Raw genomic sequence first — 22,351 nt, forward strand, 5'->3', positions numbered from 1 at the left:
CCACAGTTACCTCAACTGCACCTCTTTCCACCCACCTCAGGATGCTGTTTCCTTCTCAGTTCCTCCGCTGCATCTGTTCACTGGAAAGGAGGAGGATGAGAGGAGACATGATAGAGGTATATAAAATATTGAGAGGAATAGATAGAGTAGACAGTCAGCGCCTCCTTCCCAGGGCACCAATGCTCAAGACGAGAGGGCATGGCTTTAAGGTTATGGGTGGGAGGTTCAGGGGAGATGTCAGGGGGAGGTTTTTCACCCAGAGAGTGGTTGGTGCATGGAATGCACTGCCTGGGGTGGTGGTGGAGGCAGATACATTGGACAGGTTCAAGAGCTTGTTGGATAGGCATATGGAGGAGTGTGGGATGGGGGGATATGCGGGAGGAAGGGGTTAGGTAGTGTGAGGGTGGTTTGATGGACGGCACAACATGGTGGGCCGAAGGGCCTGTTTTGTGCTGTATGGTTCTATGGTTCTATGAGGCTTTCCATTCCAGGATGTATGAGATGTCCTCTTTTTTCAGAAAATGGGGCTCCCTCCCCCCACTGCTATCGATGCAGCCCTCACCCACATCTCCTCCATTTCCTGCACACCTGCCCTCACCCCATCCCTCCCCCTGACATAACAGGGACAGGGTTCCCCTTGTCCTCACCTACCAACCCACGAGCCTCCACATCCAACACATCATTCTCTGCCACTTCTGCCATCTCCAACACGATCCCACCACCAGGCACACCTTCTCCTCCCCTCCTCTTGCTGCTTTCCACAGGGATTGCTCTCTCCGTGACTCCCTTGTCTGCTCATCCCTCTCTACCAAACCCCCTCCAGGCACTTATCCCTGCAACCTCGCTAAGTGTTACACCTTCCCCTACACCTCCTCCCTCATCACCATTCAGGGCCCTAAACAGCCTTTCCAGGTGAGGCAGTCCTTCAGTTGTGAATCCATCAGTGTCATTTATTGCATCCGGTGTTCCTGGTGCGATCTCCTCTACATTGGTGAGACCCCACACAGATTGGGGGATTGCTTTGTCGAGCACCTTCGCTCCGTCCGCCGCAATGGCCAGGATCTCCTAGTGGCCAACCATTTTAATTCAACTCCCCATTCCCCCATTGACATGTCTGTCAACGGCCTCCTCTACTGCCAAGTTGAGGCCAGGTGCAGACTTGAGGAACAGCACCTCATATTCTGCTTTGGTAGTCTCCAACCTGATGGCATGAACATTGATTTTTCCAGCTTCTGGTAACTACTCCCCTCTGTCCCCACTTCATTTTCCCTTATTCCACCAACCCGTATACCCCTTCTCTTTCACCTCCCCCACCCTCTCTATCTGCCCATCGCTCACAACCTCCCTCCCTCCGGTTCTTCTCCTGTCCTTCCCTTTATTGCATGGTCCACTGTCCTCTTCTATCAGACTCCATGTTCTTCTGCCCTTTGTCACTTCCACCTATCATCTCCCAGCTTCTTACATCATTCCCACACCCCTCTCCCACCTGTCTATCTTCCCCCTCTCACCTGGATTCACCTATCACCCGCCAGCTGTCACTCCACCCACTCACCCCATTCTGGCTTCTGCCCTCTTTCTTTCCAGTTCTCAGAAAGGGCTTCAACCTGAAACATCAACTGTTCATTTCCCTCCACAGATGCTACCTGACCTGCTGAGTTCCTCCAGCATTGTGTTGCTCCAGATTTCCAGCATCTGCAGTCTCTCTTGTGTCTCCAGACTTGACTCCAAGCTCATAGCCTACCATGCAGTTGTGATCCCTGCTTGCTTCAGAGACTTGACTACCTACAGCAGGAACCTCAAAGCATTGGTATAGTACCATGAACACTTCTCTGCAATATCCCCCAAATCCAATGGCATCCAACCAATAACTGTGACCCCTCTCCCAGACCAACATTACCAATATTGAGGCTTTAATAACACCAGTCCAGCTCTAATTATTTGTATGCTTTATACCAGGCTCCCAAAACAGTTAGTCTAAGTTTCGTTGTAGGTTACTAGGAGGACAGAGAAAAGTAATGATGTTCTGAGAGTCTCATTGGGAAAATGTGACTTTCTCACTGACTCATGGGAATACCTGGCCACTGATTCAATACAATGGAAAGGGGGCTTCCAGGATGGCATTGGGTACTTCGAGTCTCTTCGACAGAGGAATGCAGAAGCCCAAAGAAAATGGCAAGTAGAGTGCGCCCTGTGCATACCATCCACCTATTGACCTGGTCAAGGACCTGCTCTCCACTTGGGGCAGAGTCTGGTGATGCCCAGGAACCTCCTCAGACCCCACAGAACTGGAAGCAAATTCTTCACCCAGAATGAATGTCACAATATATGAAATTTGGAGGGAACAAATTTTAGGGGCAATTTTGATCCACTTACGTCTGGCTTTTTGTTTATTTCCTAATTGGTCGCCAATTTGAAAGACAAACCTAAATTGAAATTCGCGCTCCCCGTTTCCAGGTAACGCTGTTTTGTCCTTTCCCGGATACCGTAAGGGGGCGCCTCCAACCTGCAGGTAGTTTTTGATTTGCATTGGCAGATACGCTGATAGCGGCGGCAGTTTACATCTCAAAGAAATAAACCATAGGCAAAATTCCACGTCTATTAAAAATCACATGGGTTTTCTCAACCTGAAATAACCGCGTTGTTGGAGAAATCGAGCGTGGGTCAAGCGAGGAGATTGTTTGGAGGGCGCGCGTGTCGAAAGTGCGTGTGGCTGGGAGGTGTTTCGGAGGCGGCCGGCGGCGGTGGGGAGGGAAGGCCATGAGACGGCGAGCTGCTCTCGCTATCGCTGTCACTGGGTGGACTTACTAGGAAGCAGCACAAGGACGCGGGGGGAAATAAAGGAGGGGGGGAGGGAGAAAGGGATACCTCGGGCCCGCGAGTGATGCTGCGCCTGGAGCGGGGATGGAGTTGCCGTGGGATCTCGGGCTTTTCTCGGGCCTTCTGGAGAGCGTCGTGTCTTTCTGCAGCGAGTTCGCCCAGGACTGGAGCACCAATGACATGAGGGTCACTGTCTTCAAAATCCTCTTGGGCTGGTTGGTTTGCAGCTTGGTGGCCATTCACATGGCCTGGAAGATCTATGGGGCCACAGTCAATGACATGTACTACAGGCAAGGTAATGTGAAGGCGCGGGGGTGGGGAGGGAGGGGGGAGAGGAGAGAGGAGGGGTGGGGAGGGAGGGGGGAGAGGAGAGAGGAGGGGTGGGGAGGGAGGGGGGAGAGGAGAGAGGAGGGGTGGGGAGGGAGGGGGGAGAGGAGAGAGGAGGGGTGGGGAGGGAGGGAGGGGGGAGAGGAGAGAGGAGGGGTGGGGAGGGAGGGAGGGGGGAGAGGAGAGAGGAGGGGTGGGGAGGGAGGGAGGGGGGAGAGGAGAGAGGAGGGGTGGGGAGGGAGGGAGGGGGGAGAGGAGAGAGGAGGGGTGGGGAGGGAGGGAGGGGGGAGAGGAGAGAGGAGGGGTGGGGAGGGAGGGAGGGGGGAGAGGAGAGAGGAGGGGTGGGGAGGGAGGGAGGGGGGAGAGGAGAGAGGAGGGGTGGGGAGGGAGGGAGGGGGGAGAGGAGAGAGGAGGGGTGGGGAGGGAGGGAGGGGGGAGAGGAGAGAGGAGGGGTGGGGAGGGAGGGAGGGGGGAGAGGAGAGAGGAGGGGTGGGGAGGGAGGGAGGGGGGAGAGGAGAGAGGAGGGGTGGGGAGGGAGGGAGGGGGGAGAGGAGAGAGGAGGGGTGGGGAGGGAGGGAGGGGGGAGAGGAGAGAGGAGGGGTGGGGAGGGAGGGAGGGGGGAGAGGAGAGAGGAGGGGTGGGGAGGGAGGGAGGGGGGAGAGGAGAGAGGAGGGGTGGGGAGGGAGGGAGGGGGGAGAGGAGAGAGGAGGGGTGGGGAGGGAGGGAGGGGGGAGAGGAGAGAGGAGGGGTGGGGAGGGAGGGAGGGGGGAGAGGAGAGAGGAGGGGGAGAGGAGAGAGGAGGGAGAGAGGAGGGGTGGGGAGGGAGGGGAGAGGAGAGAGGAGGGGTGGGGAGGGAGGGGGAGAGGAGAGAGGAGGGGTGGGGAGGGGGGGGAGAGGAGAGAGGAGGGGTGGGGAGGGGGGGAGAGGAGAGAGGAGGGGTGGGGAGGGGGGGAGAGGAGAGAGGAGGGGTGGGGAGGGGGGGGAGAGGAGAGAGGAGGGGTGGGGAGGGAGGGGGAGAGGAGAGAGGAGGGGTGGGGAGGGAGGGGGAGGGGAGAGAGGAGGGGTGGGGAGGGAGGGGGGAGGGAGAGAGGAGGGGTGGGGAGGGAGGGGGAGAGGAGAGAGGAGGGGTGGGGAGGGAGGGGGAGAGGAGAGAGGAGGGGTGGGGAGGGAGGGGGGAGAGGAGAGAGGAGGGGTGGGGAGGGAGGGGGGAGAGGAGAGAGGAGGGGTGGGGAGGGAGGGGGAGAGGAGAGAGGAGGGGTGGGGAGGGAGGGGGGAGAGGAGAGAGGAGGGGTGGGGAGGGAGGGGGGAGAGGAGAGAGGAGGGGTGGGGAGGGAGGGGGGAGAGGAGAGAGGAGGGGTGGGGAGGGAGGGGGGAGAGGAGGGAGGAGGGGGGAGAGGAGGGAGGGAGGGGGGAGAGGAGGGAGGGGGGTGGGGAGGGAGGGGGGAGAGGAGGGGGTGGGGAGGGAGGGGGGAGAGGAGGGGGTGGGGAGGGAGGGGGGAGAGGAGGGGGTGGGGAGGGAGGGGGGAGAGGAGGGGGTGGGGGGGAGAGGAGAGAGGAGGGGGGTGGGGGGGAGAGGGGAGGGGAGGAGGGGGTGGGGGGGAGAGGAGAGAGGAGGGGGTGGGGGGGAGAGGAGAGAGGAGGGGGTGGGGAGGGAGGGGGGAGAGGAGAGAGGAGGGGGGAGAGGAGAGAGGAGGGGGTGGGGGGGAGAGGGGAGGGGAGGAGGGAGGGGGGAGAGGGGAGGGGAGGAGGGGAGGGGGGAGGAGGGGGGAGAGAGGAGAGGGGGAGGGGGGGAGAGAGGAGGAAGGGGGAGGAGGGGGGGGGAGGAGGGGAGGAGAGGAGAGGGGAGGGGAGAGAGGCAGCTCCGCTTTCTAATTTTACCGTCAAGTGTTTGTGACGTCGAACTCGGGTCACTGTAATTAAAACCGGCCGTAGCTAATCTTGAACAGGTGACCAGAGGCATTGGTGTCAAGTTGCTTTAATTTCTTGTGTTAATACTCTCGCATGTATTGGTTTATTATTGTCACGTACTGAGGTACAGTGAAAATCTTGTCTTGCATAGCGATTGTACAGATCAGTTCATTACACAGTGCAGTTACATTGGGTTAGTACAGAGTGCATTGATGTAGTACAGGTGAAAACAAGAACAGTACAGAGTAAAGTGTCACAGCTACAGAGAAAGTGCAGTGCAATAAGGTGCAAGGTCACAAGGTAGATCGTGAGGTCAGAGTCCATCTCATTGTAGTCTTATCACAGTGGGGTAGAAGCTGTCCTTAAGTCTAGTGGTACGTGTTCTATTCTCGCAGCAATTACTTTTCTTCTCTTCGGTTATTTTTGCCTCTTCTTTCTCCATCTTCACTGCCCCCCCCCCCCCCCCCCCCCCCCCCCCCCCCCCCCCCCCCCCCCCCCCCCCCCACTGATGTTTGTGGGCCAATGGGTTAGTTACAATTAACCTTGTGGACCAAGAATAATTTTCAACTGCAATCAGGAATGTTGACACCAGTAAGTAATCCTAAAGTTTCTGCCCATCTTCTTGTTCTCACTGCCCGAAACCAAAAACTCAGCACGGATTGAGGTTCAAACAGAATTTCTTGTGCTTCTGTTTCCATGGCTTTGTTCTGTGCAACATTCACATCAAGGTGGTGATCAGCTATCATTGGGAAAATATTTTCCCTTTTTTTTTGTTTTAACTTCTGCATCTGTATCAAGCCATTTTGCTGTTTGGGGGAATTAGGAAATTAGTGGACTCTGTTCCTGGCCCATGTAATATTTGTTTAGGTGATTTTAATCTAACTGTAGATATGGACATTTTACCTTGAATGTAGTGCATTTGCATTGAGCCAATTGGGCAATTTGTTTTTTTTTTGTTGCATAAAGTAAAAAGCAATGAAATTATGGTTATGTCTTTAGTATGTCCAACAATATTTAACATCCAACAAATTGTTTTTCAAGTTACTTTGCAGGCAAACATAGCAGTCATTTTGAACGGAATATTTGTCCTGGAAACAAAAGAATAACTAGATAATTGTGTTGTTAGCTATTAGTTGACTTTAACTTTAGAGTACCATGGTTATTTTTTTTGCAAAAAATCCCACCTATCTGAGACTCAACCAGTTTGTTTAACGATACAACATAGTACAGACTTGTATTGTCTTTTTCAGTGGCGTCGAGGATGACTTTCATCCGGTTTAGAGGTGACTGAGGCCATAGTGGGAACAGTAGTCTTCAGCACACATGGGGTATGAAGTGCCTGAGAGGAGGGACTGGTGGGTAGTTTGTGAGCTGGTGCACTCCTTGCACCATTTCTGCTGGGCTTCTGTGTTCTCTATGCCACTTGAATGCCCTTTGAACAGTCATGTACTGGGAATTCATAGGAATCAGTGAGAATTTTGCTTCTTTTTTCCCCCAAGGAGGCCTTAAAAACATCCTTGATTTTGTTTGCCCTCTAACCTGTGACAGAGCTCGGTTTCAATGTTGGGAATGTTAGTCTGGGAGAGTACCTTGAGTTGCCTGCTGTAGATAGCCCAAGGCTCAGAATCATATGCAAGAGTAGTGATCCATGCTGCCTGGTTTTATGCCAGCTTTGAGGTGTTGATCTTCATTCACCTTTTTCCCCTCAGTCACTAAACACTCTGCTGTTGCACTGAAGCCATTGGTGAATTTCAACATTGATGTCTGTCTGCTTTTGAGACATGGCCCCCAAGATGTGGAAAGTGGTTCACATTTTCTCGGGTCCTTCCTTGAACGTTTATTGTCAGGGGGTGTTGTTGTACAGTAGGGGTAGGATGATGGAGGATCTTTGCCATATGGGTGCTGAGTTCAAGGCCTTTCTCTTGTATACTTCTGTGAATACTGTATTCTCAAGCCTTGAAATAGTATTTGAATCCACAACTTTCTGATTTGGATGTTAAAAACCCAGTTGACGCAGGAGGTGTGGAAGAGCAAGAAAGCAATAATGCTAGGGGATGAAATGGTTTGGGGAAAGGAGGTGGCTGAAGGGTGTTTCTGTGGCAAAAGATGTGAACTCCTCATTGGTTTGAAGGTTAATGATGTTTTTTCAGAGCATCCTGGAAAGGTGAACAATCGGAAATCCTGGTCCATACTGGTACTAATGACGTGGATAGAGAAAGAGATGAGGTCCTGCACTTAGTGTTTGAAGAGCTAGGACCTGTTTCTGTGCTGAAGTTTGAACAGAGTCTATAGATTTAAGAAAGGCTAATCTTGTTTTATTAAATTACTGGATCTTTGAGGATCTGACTAGTAGAATAGGCAAGAAGGAACCAGTGGATGTAGTGTATTTGGATTTACAGAAGGTTTTGAAAAAGCTTAATGCACAAGGTTGGCCAACAAGGTTGGAGCATATAGAACCTGGAGCAGTAAAAAACAAAGAATACTTGTTTGAGATTGGCGTTGTACTACTAGCTAAAGATGTTAGCATCTGTGAAACTGTTGCTTCTTTATTGACATTAAGAGACAATCATTTTAAAATCTTTTGGTCTGGATTGATCCTTGTTTTTCACAACCTAAGACTTTTTTTTTAAATCTTATACTTGAATTTGCTGTTAGGATGTCCATAGTGGAATAAGATAGCAGCACATGAAAAGAGGGAACTGAGAAAATTGCTTGAGCACAAGAAGAAAGCCTGACCAACTAGATATTTTAAAATATGAGTTTCAGTAGCTGTACTGCTGCTGATGACACTGGCTATCAATCTTTTCAGATAGCAGTGCACGTAATAATGACATGGGTTGTAGGTCTTTTAATATCAAAAATGAGAAGCATGCGACAGCTGGTATGTTTATTGCAGGATGTAGCTCCACATCTTGCTCAAGACATGGTATGCACTCTAATTATGGTGACTCACTGAAGTGCAGTTTCACCAGCAACCCTTGACTCAAATTGCTATTCATCATTATTGTTGGCAAGCTTCTTCGGTGGGATCACAACCAAGATCATTCAGTTCCTTGCCCAATGTCCATACAGATATGCACCTTCAAAGAAAAAAAGAAATACCTTGGAAATAATATTGATTTCAGCAACACTCGCATTCCAAGGTGGTTCAGTCAGTTGAGAATTACTTAAGACTTCATTATTTCCTATGGTCTTCCACTTCTTGCATCTGTCTTTCTCCTACAATTGAACTCATCCAAAAGAACATAAGAAATAGGAAGGGGGAAATGTCACTTAGCCCCTTGAACCTGGTCCCCCATTCATGGGTGTTCTTATATATTCCTGTGCTATTACAATATTCTTTAATAGAAATCCTTTAGAATTTTCTGCCCTGGAATTGGTGTTATTGACTGCTTTCAAAACTTAGATTTTTGTTAAAGATTCAGCACCATGCAAGTGAAGAAACTTCTCCTCCTTTTAATCCTCAATGGCTGCCTTATTTTGAGACACTGATTCTGCTCTAGACTCTAGCCAGTTGAAAAATCCTCCCTGCATCGACATTTCACATTGCAAACTTGATGTAAGTAGGGTTACAGGCAGCAAGGTCCCAATCATCCATTATCCTCTGTTCACTGATCAACATTGGCTCCTGGTCAAATGTTTTTCCTCATTTCAATTCTCTCAGTGGCAACACCACCTTTGGCCTTGACCTCTGCTCTCCTTTAATTCTAGCTTATACATGATGGCTGTTTTGTGTTTGAATTGTCACTGGAATTGTCTCCAAAACCTTTCTCTATCTTAATGTTCCTTAATACACATTTATGTGGCTTTTATGTTCAATTTATTATACTTCTGTAATGTGCTTTCAGATTTTTTAAACTTTTAGAGGTGTGGTATAAATGCAATTTGTGCAGTTACTGTAGTAGGTCATGACTGACTAATCCTGGAGTTTAAGTTAGTTTCATCTTCTTCCTGCATGTACACTGATGCCAAGTATAATACATCTTGGTGCTCTCCTGGCTGCAATCAAGTATTTCAGTTGACCTGTTTGGACTTTTACAAAAGAAGAAAATGCACAGACTGTGATGTGAATATTGAATTGATGGTGGTAGTAATACCAACTGTTACCTTCTCTGCATATTGTGGAAAGCATAAGTAATTGCTGTACAAGAGATGGGAAGGGTGAACCAAATTTATTTTGAAGCCAATTTGTGGCACAGCTTTGATTCAACCTCTGCAGTGATTATGTGATAGATGAATTCTGCCAAAAGCCTCTGGGGCTTTTGGCAAAGAAAAACTTATTATGGCATTAGGCATCTTCTAATCTTTTAAAGGTTTCTGCGATTAAGTGCGGGTACCATGGATTTCTACATTGGCTCTGACTTTTTGCAAAGTCCAACTGAGCCCCAGTGAATGAAGCAGAAGTATTAAGTAAAACTGAGGAAATGATGTGTAGCCGAATGCGGCGCGTGGCAGAAAAGAAAACGGAGAGACATGGAGGCTGGACTGGAGCGCACTTTACTGACTGAAACAAAGCGCTCGCAAAAGGATGCGGGAGCCTCTCCGGCGGACATGACATGAGGTCCCTGCTGGAAGGCCCACCTTGTGGTTAGTTGACGTCGTGCTCCCACGGCCACCGATGGCGGTTTGAGTTCTGCGGGTCTGCTACACCACCACCCCCCGAGTCGCCCATCAGGGGCATGGGGCCCCCAGTCTGTCCCTCTTGGGTGACCTGCCCTGCCGGCACGGTGAGGGCACCTTCACGGGCTGGCCAATGTCCAAATGCACTGGTTTGAGGCGGTCCACTGTGAAGGTCTCCTCGTGGCCACCCACCTCCACGACATGTAGATCCGTTGTGCCGGATCACCTTGAAAGGTCCTTCATACGGCCTCTGCAGAGGTGACTTGTGCATGCTCCTGCAAATGAAAACGTACTCACAGTCCTGGAGATCCCTAGGGACAAAGGAAGGTGTAGTGCCATGTTTGGAGGTCAGAACCAGTGCCAGGCTCCCCACCTTGTCCCGCAGCTTTGTCAGCACTTCCACCGGCATCCCTGCTGGACCTTGGGCCTCCAGCACAAACTCACCTGGAACCATCAGGGGGGTGCCGTAAACCAATGCTGAGGAGGTGGCCAGGTCCTCCTTGGGGGCCGTGCAGATGCCCAGTAGAACCCAGGGAAGCTCATCTGTCCAGTTGGGCCCTCTGAGGCGCACCATCAGGGCTGACTTGAGGTGCCTGTGGAACGGCTCGACCAAGCCGTTGGCCTGTGGGTGGTATGCCGTGGTGTGGTGTAACCGGGTGCCCAGGAACTGCGCCAGTGCCATCCACAACCCTGACGTGAACTGTGCCCCTCTGTCGGAGGTGATGTTCGCTGGAAGTCTGAACCTGGTGATCCAGTTTGCGATGAGTGTCCTGGCGCAGGACTCAGTGGACGTGTCTGCTAGCGGCACGGCCTCCAGCCATCTGGTGATCCCGTCGACCATGGTGAAGATATACCTGGCGCCCTGGGAGATGGGCAGGGGGTGGACGATGTCCATGTGGATGTGCTGAAACCTGCCGAGCGTCAGTTGGAACTGCTGGAGGGGAGCCTTCACATGCCGCTGGACTTTGGTGGTCTGGCAGTGTACACATGTCCTGGCCCAGTGTCTGACCTGCTTGCACAGACCGTGCCAAATGAATTTGTCTGATACCAATTTGATGAACGCCCAGATGGACAGGTGGGCCAGGCCGTGTAGCGTGTCAAACACCTGCCGCCTCCATGCTGCTGGTACCACGGGCTGAGGTCTGCCAGTTGATGTGTTGCATAGGAGCTGAACCGCTGTTGGGCCAACGGGGACGTCCTCCAACTGGAGTCCTGAAACAGCGGTGCGATAGGCCGGGATCTCGGTGTCCGCTTGTTGTGCCTGTGCCAGCGCCGTGTAGTCGATCCCTGGGGCTGAGGTGGTCACTGAGTGGATGTGGGGACGAGACAGCGTGTCGGCGACCACGTTGTTCTTCCCCGCGATGTGGTGGATGTCAGTGGTGAACTCGGAGATAAACAAGAGGTGCCTCTGCTGCCGAGTTGACCATGGATCCAATACCTTTGCAAGGGCGAAGGTGAGGCGCTTGTGGTCCTTATACATGGTGAAATCCCTTCCTTTGAGGAAATACTGGAAGTGCCGGATAGCTAGGTAGAGCACTAGCAACTCCCTGTCGAAAGCACTGTACTTCACCTCCGGTGGTCACAGGTGTCGGCTGAAAAAGGTGAGCGGTCGCCACTGGCCCTAGACGAGCTGCTCCAGGACTCCACCGACCGCCGTGTCAGAAGCGTTGACTGCGAGCGCCGTGGGTATATCGACTCTCAGGTGTACTAGGAGGGCCGCCTTCGCCAACACATCTTTGGTCTGCTCGAAGGCTTTCGTGGACTCTGTGTCCCATTCCACCTCCTTGGCCTTGCCGGCCATCAGACCGAATGAGGGTCTCCTGATACGCATCGCCGTCGGCACAAACCGATGGTATAAATTCACCATCCCCATGAACTCTTGCAGGCCCTTGACTGTGCTGGGTTTGGGAAACTGGCAGATGGCCTGGACATTGTCCGGCAGAGGGGCGGCTCCATGCTGGTTGACCCTGTGGCCCAAGAAGTCGATTTCCGTCAGCCCGAACTGGCACTTCGCCGGGTTGATTGCCAGTCTGTGGTTGCTTGCCCGCTGGCAGAGCTGGCACAAATGCGCCACGTGCTCTTTGTGTGACTTGCTGGCCACCAGGATGTCGTCTTGATAGATGAAGACTAAATTCAGGCCTCGCCCAACCATTAGCCTCTGGAAAGTCTGAGCGATGTTCTTGAGGCTGAAGGGCATCCTTAGGAATTCAAACAGCCCAAAAGAGGTGATGAGGGCTGTCTTGGGCACATCGTCGGGGTGCACTGGGATCTGATGGTAACCCCAGACCAGGTCGATTTTTTTGAAAAGATGGTTGCCCCGTGGAGGTTGGCCATGAAATCCTGGATGTGAGGCACCAGGTATCTGTCGGCGGTTGTGGCGTCATTGAGTCTCCTGTAGTCCCCGCAGGGCTTCCAACCTCCTGCGGACTTGGGCACCATGTGCAGTGGTAATGCCCAAGGGCTGTCTGAGCGGCGGATGATCCCCATCTCCTCCATTTTCCGGAACTCCTTGGTGAGGTGGAGCTTGTCGGGTGGAAGCCTACAGGCCCAGGTGTGCAGCGGTGGTCCTTGTGCAGGAATGTGGTGCTGCACGCCGTGCTTGGGACCGGTAGTGGAGAACTGTGGGGTGATGATGGAGGGGAAATCCGCCAGCACCCTGGCGAACACGTCACCCAAGAGTCCAGGTGGAGGGCTGGGAACTGGGCTTCCCCGAGCTGGAAGGTTTGGAAAGTCTTGGCGTGGACCAAACGCCGGCCTTTCAGATCAACCAGAAGGCGGTTGGCCCATGGGAAATCCGCCCTTAGTAACAGCCGTGACACCGCTGCTACCGTGAAGGTCCAGGTAAAACAGCTGGGGCCAAAACACAGCGGGATGGTACGTGAGCCGTACGTCCGGATGGTGGTGCTGTTTGCAGCAGTGAGGTCGGGGCCTGGGGCCACAGCACGGGTGTCCGTGTTTGAGGCGGGAAGGACACTGATCTCGGCCCCGGTGTCCACCAGGAAATGTCACCTGGAGTGTCAGTCCCAGAAGAACAGGAGGCTGTCACGATGGCCAGCCATCGAAGCCACTAGCGACGGCCGGCCCCAGCGTTTCCCGGAAAGGCACACGGTGGACGGCAGCGGCTTGCGTTTGACCCCCACCTCTGATGGTAAAAGCACTATTGGTCCGAACCCTCATCTTTGTCGCCCATGGGTCTCGGCGGTTTCAGTTGTGGGGTCTTGGCCTTAGGCTGCATGGTCGTGGTTAGGCAGATGGAAGCCGCTCCCCACTACTTACTCTGCCACAAAATGTCCGCCCTGGCCGCGAGGCTGCGCGGGTCGCTGAAATCTTCACCCGCGAGGAAGCAGCAAGGAACAGCTACTCAAATAAGAGGCAGGGCTTATGGCCATCCATGAATGCCAGCATGTTGTCCATCAGCTCGGACGGCTTGCGGTTGGCCAGGCCATCCATGCGCAGAAGCTGCGCGGCTCATTTGCGGCGGGAGAGTCTGAAAGTGCGGAGGAGGAGTGCCTTGATCTTAGTGTACCTGTCCTCCATAGGTGGATGGTGCAGGAAGTCAATGATCTGGACTGTCATGTCCTGGTTGAGCACGCTGACCACATAGTAGTACTGCGTGATGTCGGCTGTAATGCCTTGGATACTGAACTGGGCCTCAGCCTGCTCGAACCAAACGTGGGGCTGAGCGGCCCAGAAAGTCAGGAGCTTGAGTGGGACTGCGTTGTGTGAGTTGTTGGGATTCATGTCGCGGGCTCCAGATGCCGTCTGGGAGCGTTGGGGTCACCAAATGTAGCTGAACGCAGCATGTGGCAGAAAAGAAAATGCAGAGACGTGGAGGCTGGACTGGAGCACACCCTACTGATTGAAACAAAGCGCGCTCGCAAAAGGACCCAAGACCCTCTCCGGTGGATGTGAGGTCCCTGCTGGAAGGCCTGCCCCACAGTTAGTCTATGTCGAGCTCCCGCGCATGTGCCCACGGCTGCCGATGGCAGTTCGAGTTCAGCGGGTCTGGGCCGCTACAGATGCTTCAATTGTCTACCACTTTGATCAGATTTCATCTGGAAAACCTAGTGCAATTTTGATCACTGAACAATAATATTGTTGGGGCAAAATACTACAGATGCTGGAATTCCATGACACACTTTGCCACCTTCCTTCATCACAAAACTGCAGCTCAGCTCCTCCAAACTTCTTGTGGGGGTAGAGAAAAATGTCAGAACTACATTCCAGATTCGATCACAGCAACTTGCATCTTTGAGCTGCACTCTACAAACAACACTTTTTGGCCTGCTCCCTATCGCAGGCAATCCCTCCTGTTCTCTCTACATCCCCCTACTTTGCAACTTAATCACTTGACTTCGTACTTTCAGTTCTGTTTAGTCCTTGCCCTAAAACCTCAACATGTTTCTTTCCCTACTGATGCTGCCTGACCCACTGAGCATATCCAGCAAGTTCTGTTTGAGTAGTAAAGATGAATTTATCTTGGAAGGTAAATATTATAGATGCATCAGAATGAGACAAGCTTTATAGAGTTTTTAATTTTACTATCATGGTTATGTAACAAATTTATTGAACTGATTTATTTTTCAGTAGTCATGTCACAATATTTTTATTTACAAGCCTCTAAAATACACATGCTATTAGGATTCTAGTTGGAATAAGATGCCCAAGCTTTATAGGGGTGAAGCATGACTGGTCAAACCTGCATTCCTCCCTCAGCCCAAACCAACAAAGAAACATTAATACGATGCACATCTTAGTCTTTGTGTGTGCACTGACGCAGAATATCTGCCTGATTACTTGATGTAAAAATCACTATTTGAAGCAATTTTTTGTACATTTTATTCCAATCTATTCATGAAATTAGTGGAATACTGGTCTCTTTTTTTTACCTTCTGTTGTAACCAGTCATGTTTAACTGTCATAAAAGCAGGAAATCCTTGAGAACTGAGCAGGTCAGGCAATATTTCCAGCATTTTCTGTTTTTATTTCAGATTTCCAGCATTTGCAGGCTTATTGATTTTATTTTTTCATTGAATATTTGTCAATTGGATTGACATTTCTAATGGTAGTATTAGAATGTACTTTAGTGATATAGTGGCAGCAGTGCTGTTCAGGGGAAGTATTTATTTGTGTTTGTTTCTGTGGCTTATTTTAGCCCTTGGATTCATTTTCAGGTGTTTTTACATTGTACTCAGAAGGGTTAACTTTTATTAATGTAGCAATTTAAGAACATTTTTAATGGATTGGACAGCATTGTCATATTGTTCAGTGAGTGATGGGTAGGTTGTGGTTTGGCACCTTCAATTTTTGATGAGAAGGATTTTCCAGTTCTGGATGTGTTGTTAGTGAAATGCTACAGAAATGGGTGGTATCTTTCTTTGGGAGGTGGCGGGGGAGTGGAGATGGGAAATTGTAAAAAGGTCAGCTGGATAAAATTTGAGGATTGACTTTTTTCTATGGAACAAAGTTTTTGAATTTGAGTTTCTTTTGCAGGTAGTGGAGGTCAGAATGGTGGTACTCCAGACGGATCCTCAAACTTTACTCGTTGGTATGTTTCATTAGTCTAAATGTTGGCCCTGTTATCGGTTGCAATGCATTCACTCAATTTCTGTCCAGACACTCTCAGTAGGTCAGCTAACTGAATTTCTGATTTTTTTTTAAAATTGCTTGTGCACTTTAACTTGATCAAAAAGAGATTCTTCTTAATGAGAATCTTATTATTTTACGGACTTGAGATCCACTCTGTTTTGCAGTAATCAATAGTATGCAATCACAAATGTGATTCCTGGTTGATTTCTTTTACTTGCCTTATCCTCACCAACTGTAATAACTCTACTGCCTCTCTGTAATAACTCCTAAATTGAACATGGACTATAGGTTGAGCTAGTAAGTCTCCTCGGTTATAATCGCTGCCTTAACTGAGGCAGTGGAGAACTCCATTCCTTTGAGTTTAACAGGCAAATGTCAGCAGATTAGGTTACAACAGGATATGGATTAACTGAGAAAATGGAAAAGGGAATGGCAGATGGAATTTAACTCTGACAGGTGCAAAGTGATGCACTTTGGGAAGTTAAACCAGGGCAGGACGGTGAATGGCAGGGCCCTGGGAAATAGTTACACAAGATGGTGAAGAAGGCATATGGCATGCTTGCCTTCACAGGCCGAAGCATTGAGAACAAGAGTTGAGACGTCATGTTGCAGTTTTACAAAACATTAGTTACTTGGAGAACTGTGTGAATTTCTGGAAGGACGTGATTAATCTAGAGAGGGTGCCGAAAAGATTCACAAGGATGTTGGCTGGACGGAGGACTTGAGGAGAGATTCGGATCAGTTGAGTCTACTTTCCCTGAGGCAAATGAGGCTGAGAGATGACCTGAGAGAGAGATAAAATTAGGAGACGCATAGATAGGTTGGACAGCCAAAATTGGTTTCCCATGGTAGGGATGCCTAAAACTAGATGGCATAGCTTTAAGGTGAGAGAGAAGAAGTTTAAAGGGGACCTGAAAGGTAAATTTTTCAGTGTTGGGTATCTGGAATGAGCTGCCAGGGAAGGTGGTGGAGGCAGGAACAACATTTAAGAGACATCTGAACAGCTAGCTGAATGAGCAGGGCGTAGAAGGATATGGAATTATGCAGGGAAGTGGGATTAGTATAGATGGGCATGGTGGTCAGAATGAAAGCAGTGGGTTGAAGTGTCTGTTTCTATGCTGTACAACTCTGAGATAATTAAATTATTATGTACTGCAGTAACTTCTGATCATGGTATTCCTTTGCATTTTCACCTGATAGCAAGAGTGGCTTTATAACCCACACCCCCCAATCTCTATGGTGAAGCCAAATGAAAATCCCTCTACCACCTAGTTCCTGTGAACAACTAAACCAGTGCAGATTTGCAATCAAAACTGATCTTTGTGTTCTTTTTTTATAAGAAGCTTTTCATTAGATAGCAACGTAACCAAAGACTTAGTAGATCCTTGATGTGTGCTAAGTTAGTTGGTTCAGATGGTGAGACTGCTACCAATTAGCGGTAATGCCATTCAGCTGAAGAGGGGGAGAAATGGGCATAATTTCTGTTCCTCATCGCCCTTTTAACAAGCATCAGTAAGGTAGATGGAAGGCTAAATGGATTCTATTTCTATACCATGAGTTGTATTTAAGAAAAAGTTACAACCAGAAATTTGACAATGAGACTTTATGCATTTCAGATAACTGTCAACAGATGTGTAAATGATACCAGTCTTCATTCCTAAAATGTTTTTTCTCCACTCCTACAGGGAAAATGCCAGTGGCGAGTCATTTAAAAGTCACAGAGAGTGAGTGGTGAAGATGTGTGAATTCTGTAGCTGTGACATGCACTAGTTTGCAGTGTGGAGAGAAGATGATGTGAACCTGGAAATCCATGCAGCTGTTTGGGTGCTAGGCTCATCAAAGTTTAAAGTATTGTGGCCCGATGACTTGAAATGTGCCATTTATGATTCAATGCCATTAATGTGCTTTTCTTTTGTAATATTCCTGGGCTTTGCTGAGTGGATACTTGTATCAGGGAAAATTTGTGTTGGAACAAATACTGGTTTAAAAAGAACCAGTGTTTGAAGTGTTCAAAATGAACAGTAAATTGACATCATCTGTTAACAGCCAGATACAAGAAGGAATGTGTGTCGTTATAAGCCTGACAATGAATATTCAAAACAAAACCTAATGAATTTAGTGGAGTGTTGCCCATGTCACTAATGACCTGCAGCACTTGTCAAAAGTGCACTGATCAGGGTTTGGTAATATCAAGGATCTCTAATCAGTTATCCTTTAAGACCACCAAACTGCTTCTAAACTATTCCAAACCAGCAACAGAATGGTTTGAGAGGATTTATCGAAAAGAGGTATTACTGAAAAATTCACTTGAACAGTTTAAAATTTTAACAACCAATATACTGTTCAACTTTATTTTGACATCTATATACAGGCAAATATCCTTCAGAACCTGAACTTGTGCATAAAAATGACTTGTTGAAGTTGAAAATGTTATTAATAGAATATTGGACTGATCTCTGAGGGAGTTTAATAACAAGTAAAATTGGTGAATGATTCTGTTACCTTGGTCTACCAGTAACAAAGCTGCTCCTGCACAGAGCAACTTTTAACTTTGTGAAGATGGGTATGCAACCTAACAGGCAATCAACAGCTTAAATTTCAAATTTGCAATTAGTCACAAAGAAAAATCAGGGCTTTATTTTGTAGATGCTCATTATTAAGTTGCACAACATTGATGTGCCAACATGTTGTCATGGAAATGTAGAAATGAGTTTCTGTGAGTGATTATTTTTTCCCCTCATCTAGTGGACATAAGTAAAATTCCCAACATTGACTATGCTATCATGTGAGATTGGAGCTTGTCTGTTGAGAGTCCAGTAGGTCCCTAATGCACTCAATTTCCACTGGAATTGATATTCAGACAGCTTATTAAGGATTGTCCAAGACTCCTGTCTGAAATAGATGGGAGGCTGCTTTAAATATTCAAGTTAGGGTGTCTGGCCTGTATTAGAATTTTGATTGCAACTTTAAGTGGGAAGCAGGTAGAACATACCACCACCTAACCCCCCCCTCCCCCCCAATCTCCCACTCTACACACTGTCATTTGTCCAGCCTTTGAGAGACCTAATTAGTTAACCTATTAGCTGGAGGTGTCTTTAAAACAAATTGTGGGACCAGGAGGGAGAAGAAGTGACTGTTTGGACTCTGTTAGAGTGATCCAGCCCACAATCATTTGCTTGTTGGCCAGATGATTCTCCATCCAAGGAAATGGAACTGAAGTAGGACCTGTCACTCTGGCATGTTGTGAATACCAGTCAAATAACTAGATTTTCATTATGCACATTATTCTACTTGTTTAGGAGATGGCTACTTGTATGCCATGAAAGTAGCCTTTAGGTAAGAGCCTAAACTGTTGGAAGATGACAGTTTTCCACGGAAATACTCTGCTCGAAGTGGATAATGAGAATTCAGTTAAAATCAACTTTCTACTGTACAAAATCAAACATATTTGATGTCTTAAGCATTAGTGGATGATTTGTTAATGATTATTATTTAATGAAACTCTTCTTCCCCCTTTTCCTCAATGGCCGTAATGGAAGTTGTGATACAAAACCTGTTCTTGCAGCAATATAGCAGATCTTGTTTCAGGATAGATTCTAGTCCATTCAGTTTGACAGTTGGGGGAGATACAGTACATTGGTTCAGATGATTCTCTGCAATTAACATTTATATTTTTTAAAACAAATTCCTGAAGAAAAATTTAAACTTCCATTCACACTTAAAGGTACTTGGAGTGAGAGCAAATTATGAAGTATACTAAGCATTGTAAGGGTTTCTGCTAGCCTGCTGAAATGGGGTTAAATGTCTGAAGTATAAATGAACACTTGTTTACATGTTGCTGGAAAAATGCAGTAAAACTTGAAGGAGCAGATTTGACTTTTGATTTTTTTTATATGGTACTTGGTTTGAGAGAGTGATCTTCCTACACCTTCCCACCCAACACCACCCCCTCCATATCAAAATAAATCTGGCCTGAGTGCAGGTGAAACTTTAACAATCTATTATTTGTACCAGGAGGATCAGAATTAATGTGGAATAGGACTGAGAAATGACATTTGTCCTACTTAATTACAAACATAGTGTAGTTTCCATTGATGGGAGAGTTTTTCCCATCCTGTTGGCAAAAAATGTTGGGTTGGAACAATATTCAGCTGACCTTTCTGAAAGTTATCACTGGCCTTGCTTTGACCCTCGTGCCTTCATTACAAATATAGAATGTGAATGACCAAACGATGTTGTTGGTTACTACAATGTGTCATAATCCAGAGTCTCATCATTTCCTCCCCCATAAAGACAATTCTTCACACAATATGGTCCTGATTTTTTTTTTGGTGCTGCTCTATTGCAACACACATGGATAGCATTTCTCAATGCTAGCATCTGCCCTGAACTCTGTGGCTCCAGATGACATCCATGGAATAACAATTGAAAATACCATTAACAATGCACCCTTCTCCTATGTCCTATGATAGGGTATGCTGGGAGGAGGGATTTCTTTCTTCTGCAGTAACATGGAACTATTTTCTTACAATTATGTTCAAATATTTTGTTTTTTCACCTCCCTTTTTTTTAACTAAATAAAAGTCTAATTTTATTTTCTTTTCCTCTCTACTGGTACTCTTACCTATATCAATTCTTTTATGTTTACTCTCATAACTGGGTTGGAGAAAATATATCAATCTTAGTTTGCCTATACCCATTGTACACATCTACATTCTCCAAAGGTATCCAGATAGCAATTAGGAACAGTGTCTTTTTCTGCTAAACGTTTTTCATTCTCTATCCTATGCCAGCCCCTTCCTGCTTGCTCTTAGCTCAAGAGGTTGTATTCCTTCAGCCAATTGGCCTGGTCCTTGGGTTATTCTTGATCTGTAGTATACAGTTTTGCAAAGTAATATTTGTATTCTGCTCCCACAGGAAAATGCCCCACCAGCAGCACTACAAGGACACTTTGTGATATCTCTTCACCCCTCTTTCTGCTGTCTCTTGTGGAGCATAACATGAGAGGAAGAGGTTTCAGGCTTTTGTCACGGCTTCTGTTGAATTGGCTATCAAAAGCAGTTCATGGAGACTGAAATTTTGCTTATTTATCTTTATCTACTCTGTGGAGGGAAGTACATGGCCTCCTGTATAAGAGGCAAAATTGGTTGCTCCAGTACATGATTGTGCATTACAGTATGTGAGGTCCCATCACACATGTTTGGAGGGGTTGGTGTGCCGGCTGTCTTCCCAATTCACCACCAACCCCTCAAGCCTGATTCAGTGGATGCTATCAAAATAACTGAAAGAAAAGTGTAGACTGTAACCCTTTTACCACTGAGATGTTTTGTTGCTGTCTTACAATGTGTTTTGCGGGAATGCAGGTTGCTTTTTATTTTGCAGCTTTTATTTGCTCTGTATCTTTGTTAACCTCTCATTTATATTGCAGTGAAAATGTTGGAACTCTGGATTCAAAATGCAGTATGCCAAATGTTAGTCTTCAAATAACAGATCCTGGGCTCATTATACTGAAGTGATGTATATTCTACTGAAACACCTTTTTCTAGTATAAATGTTTTGTACATAAACAGTACATTTTGTAAATCACTGTGATCCATAAATTGGACAATCTTTGTAACCTTGTGCCCCTAATTTTAATTAACTTATATATTTATGTTTGGACATGTAAAGCTTTCCCTGATGCTGTATATTAGGAAAAAAACTGCTGTATGTGTGTGTGTGTGTATATATGTACATTTAGCTTACAATTTTTGGGGGGAGAGACTATTTGATTATGTTTTAAATATATAAAAACTAGTTGCAGAAACACTTGTTTGTATTGGTGTTTTCATTGCTGAAGGTAATCTCTTACATAACATTTAAATACTGAATCACTCCCAGTCTAAAAGCTGCATTTGTTGTAGCCAATATTTTTTAAAAAATACAAGCTAGTATAAATAAACTGGAAGTTCAAATTCCTAGCTCCTTGGATTCATTTTAATATTTATTTCCAAAGTCTTTCCTGTCTGGATACTACAGTGCTATCTGACTGGATTGGCATGATGTCATAAGATACATCACCACTTGTTATTGAATACAACTTTAGTATATGTCATTACTTGTTATTGAGTACAGCTGGCTTTAAGAAAGAAAGAAAACATTATGTTGGTCCCTGAGGAAGAATGAGGCACCAGTCATATGGGAGAGTATTGCAAGCCTTATTGCAAAACTGTATGAGACATTTGCTTTTGTTCTAATGAGAATTAAACAATTCATAAAATTTTCCAGCGATCCATTTGGCTTGGAGGACAGAAAAGTTGATACATGATTCATTTCATACCTAATTCCTTGTATGCTGTGGGATGGGAAATTGTTCATGTTAAAATATACTACACAGTACATATTTCTTTTGAGTTTTTTTTCCTCAGCTCCTAAATTATTCTCTACCAAGGGCATATAGGGAAGGGCTGTGGAAACTCTCCAACCTTTACCCTACTGGTCAATCTCTGAGCCTAAGGGCAGGATAAAACTGCTCTGAAGTTCTGTACCTCTTCACAGGGACTGTGCTTGGCATATTAATAAGCCAAAGGAGCTTTCCTGCTGCATGTGAGGTAATGATGATAGGGTCTTGAGTTCCTTTTTACCAGTTCAGTCTATTGATTTTCTTTTAACATTTGCATATTCATTTTCCAGGATGGGTAACTACATGGCAATCAGAAATGGCAATTTTTTTTTGTTTGTATTCCATTCCCTTCTCTAGACCAAAAGCACTGAGGTCAATTGTGGAATGAAAATCAGAAAGCATAAAAAGCCCATTGATTTTATTTCAGATTTCAAACAGTCTGGAAATACACAGCAAGTCAAGCAGCTTCCGTGGAGAGAGGATCACTGACCCTTCAGTGTGGCATATAAAAAAATATTGCCTAAGCTGAAATGTCCTGAATTGTAAGGGATTTAGTTTGGAAATTGTAGTTTAACGTTGCCTGAAGTGGTAGTGATGCTTTTATCTATAAAAATTTGTGTCACATTTAGTCTTGCTGTGGTGTTGTACCAGCCTTCAGAAGGATAGGCAAAGGACCAACTCTTAGGTCTGGGATAATTCCAGTCAGCA

General features: G+C 47.2%; 1 protein-coding gene across 1 annotated transcript; it reads left to right on the top strand.

Moving 5' to 3' along the window:
- Nucleotides 1-2,663: 2,663 nt before the first annotated feature.
- On the top strand, nucleotides 2,664-21,060 carry tcta (T cell leukemia translocation altered). Its single transcript, XM_052017740.1, has 4 exons — nucleotides 2,664-3,112; nucleotides 15,166-15,220; nucleotides 16,947-16,985; nucleotides 20,179-21,060. The coding sequence occupies exons 1-4, from the start codon at nucleotides 2,902-2,904 to the stop codon at nucleotides 20,216-20,218; spliced, it is 345 nt and encodes a 114-aa protein (XP_051873700.1). The 5' UTR covers nucleotides 2,664-2,901; the 3' UTR covers nucleotides 20,219-21,060.
- Nucleotides 21,061-22,351: the final 1,291 nt, after the last annotated feature.

This window comes from Pristis pectinata, chromosome 6 (assembly GCF_009764475.1).
Source record: "Pristis pectinata isolate sPriPec2 chromosome 6, sPriPec2.1.pri, whole genome shotgun sequence".
NCBI classification, from domain to species: Eukaryota; Metazoa; Chordata; class Chondrichthyes; order Rhinopristiformes; family Pristidae; genus Pristis; species Pristis pectinata.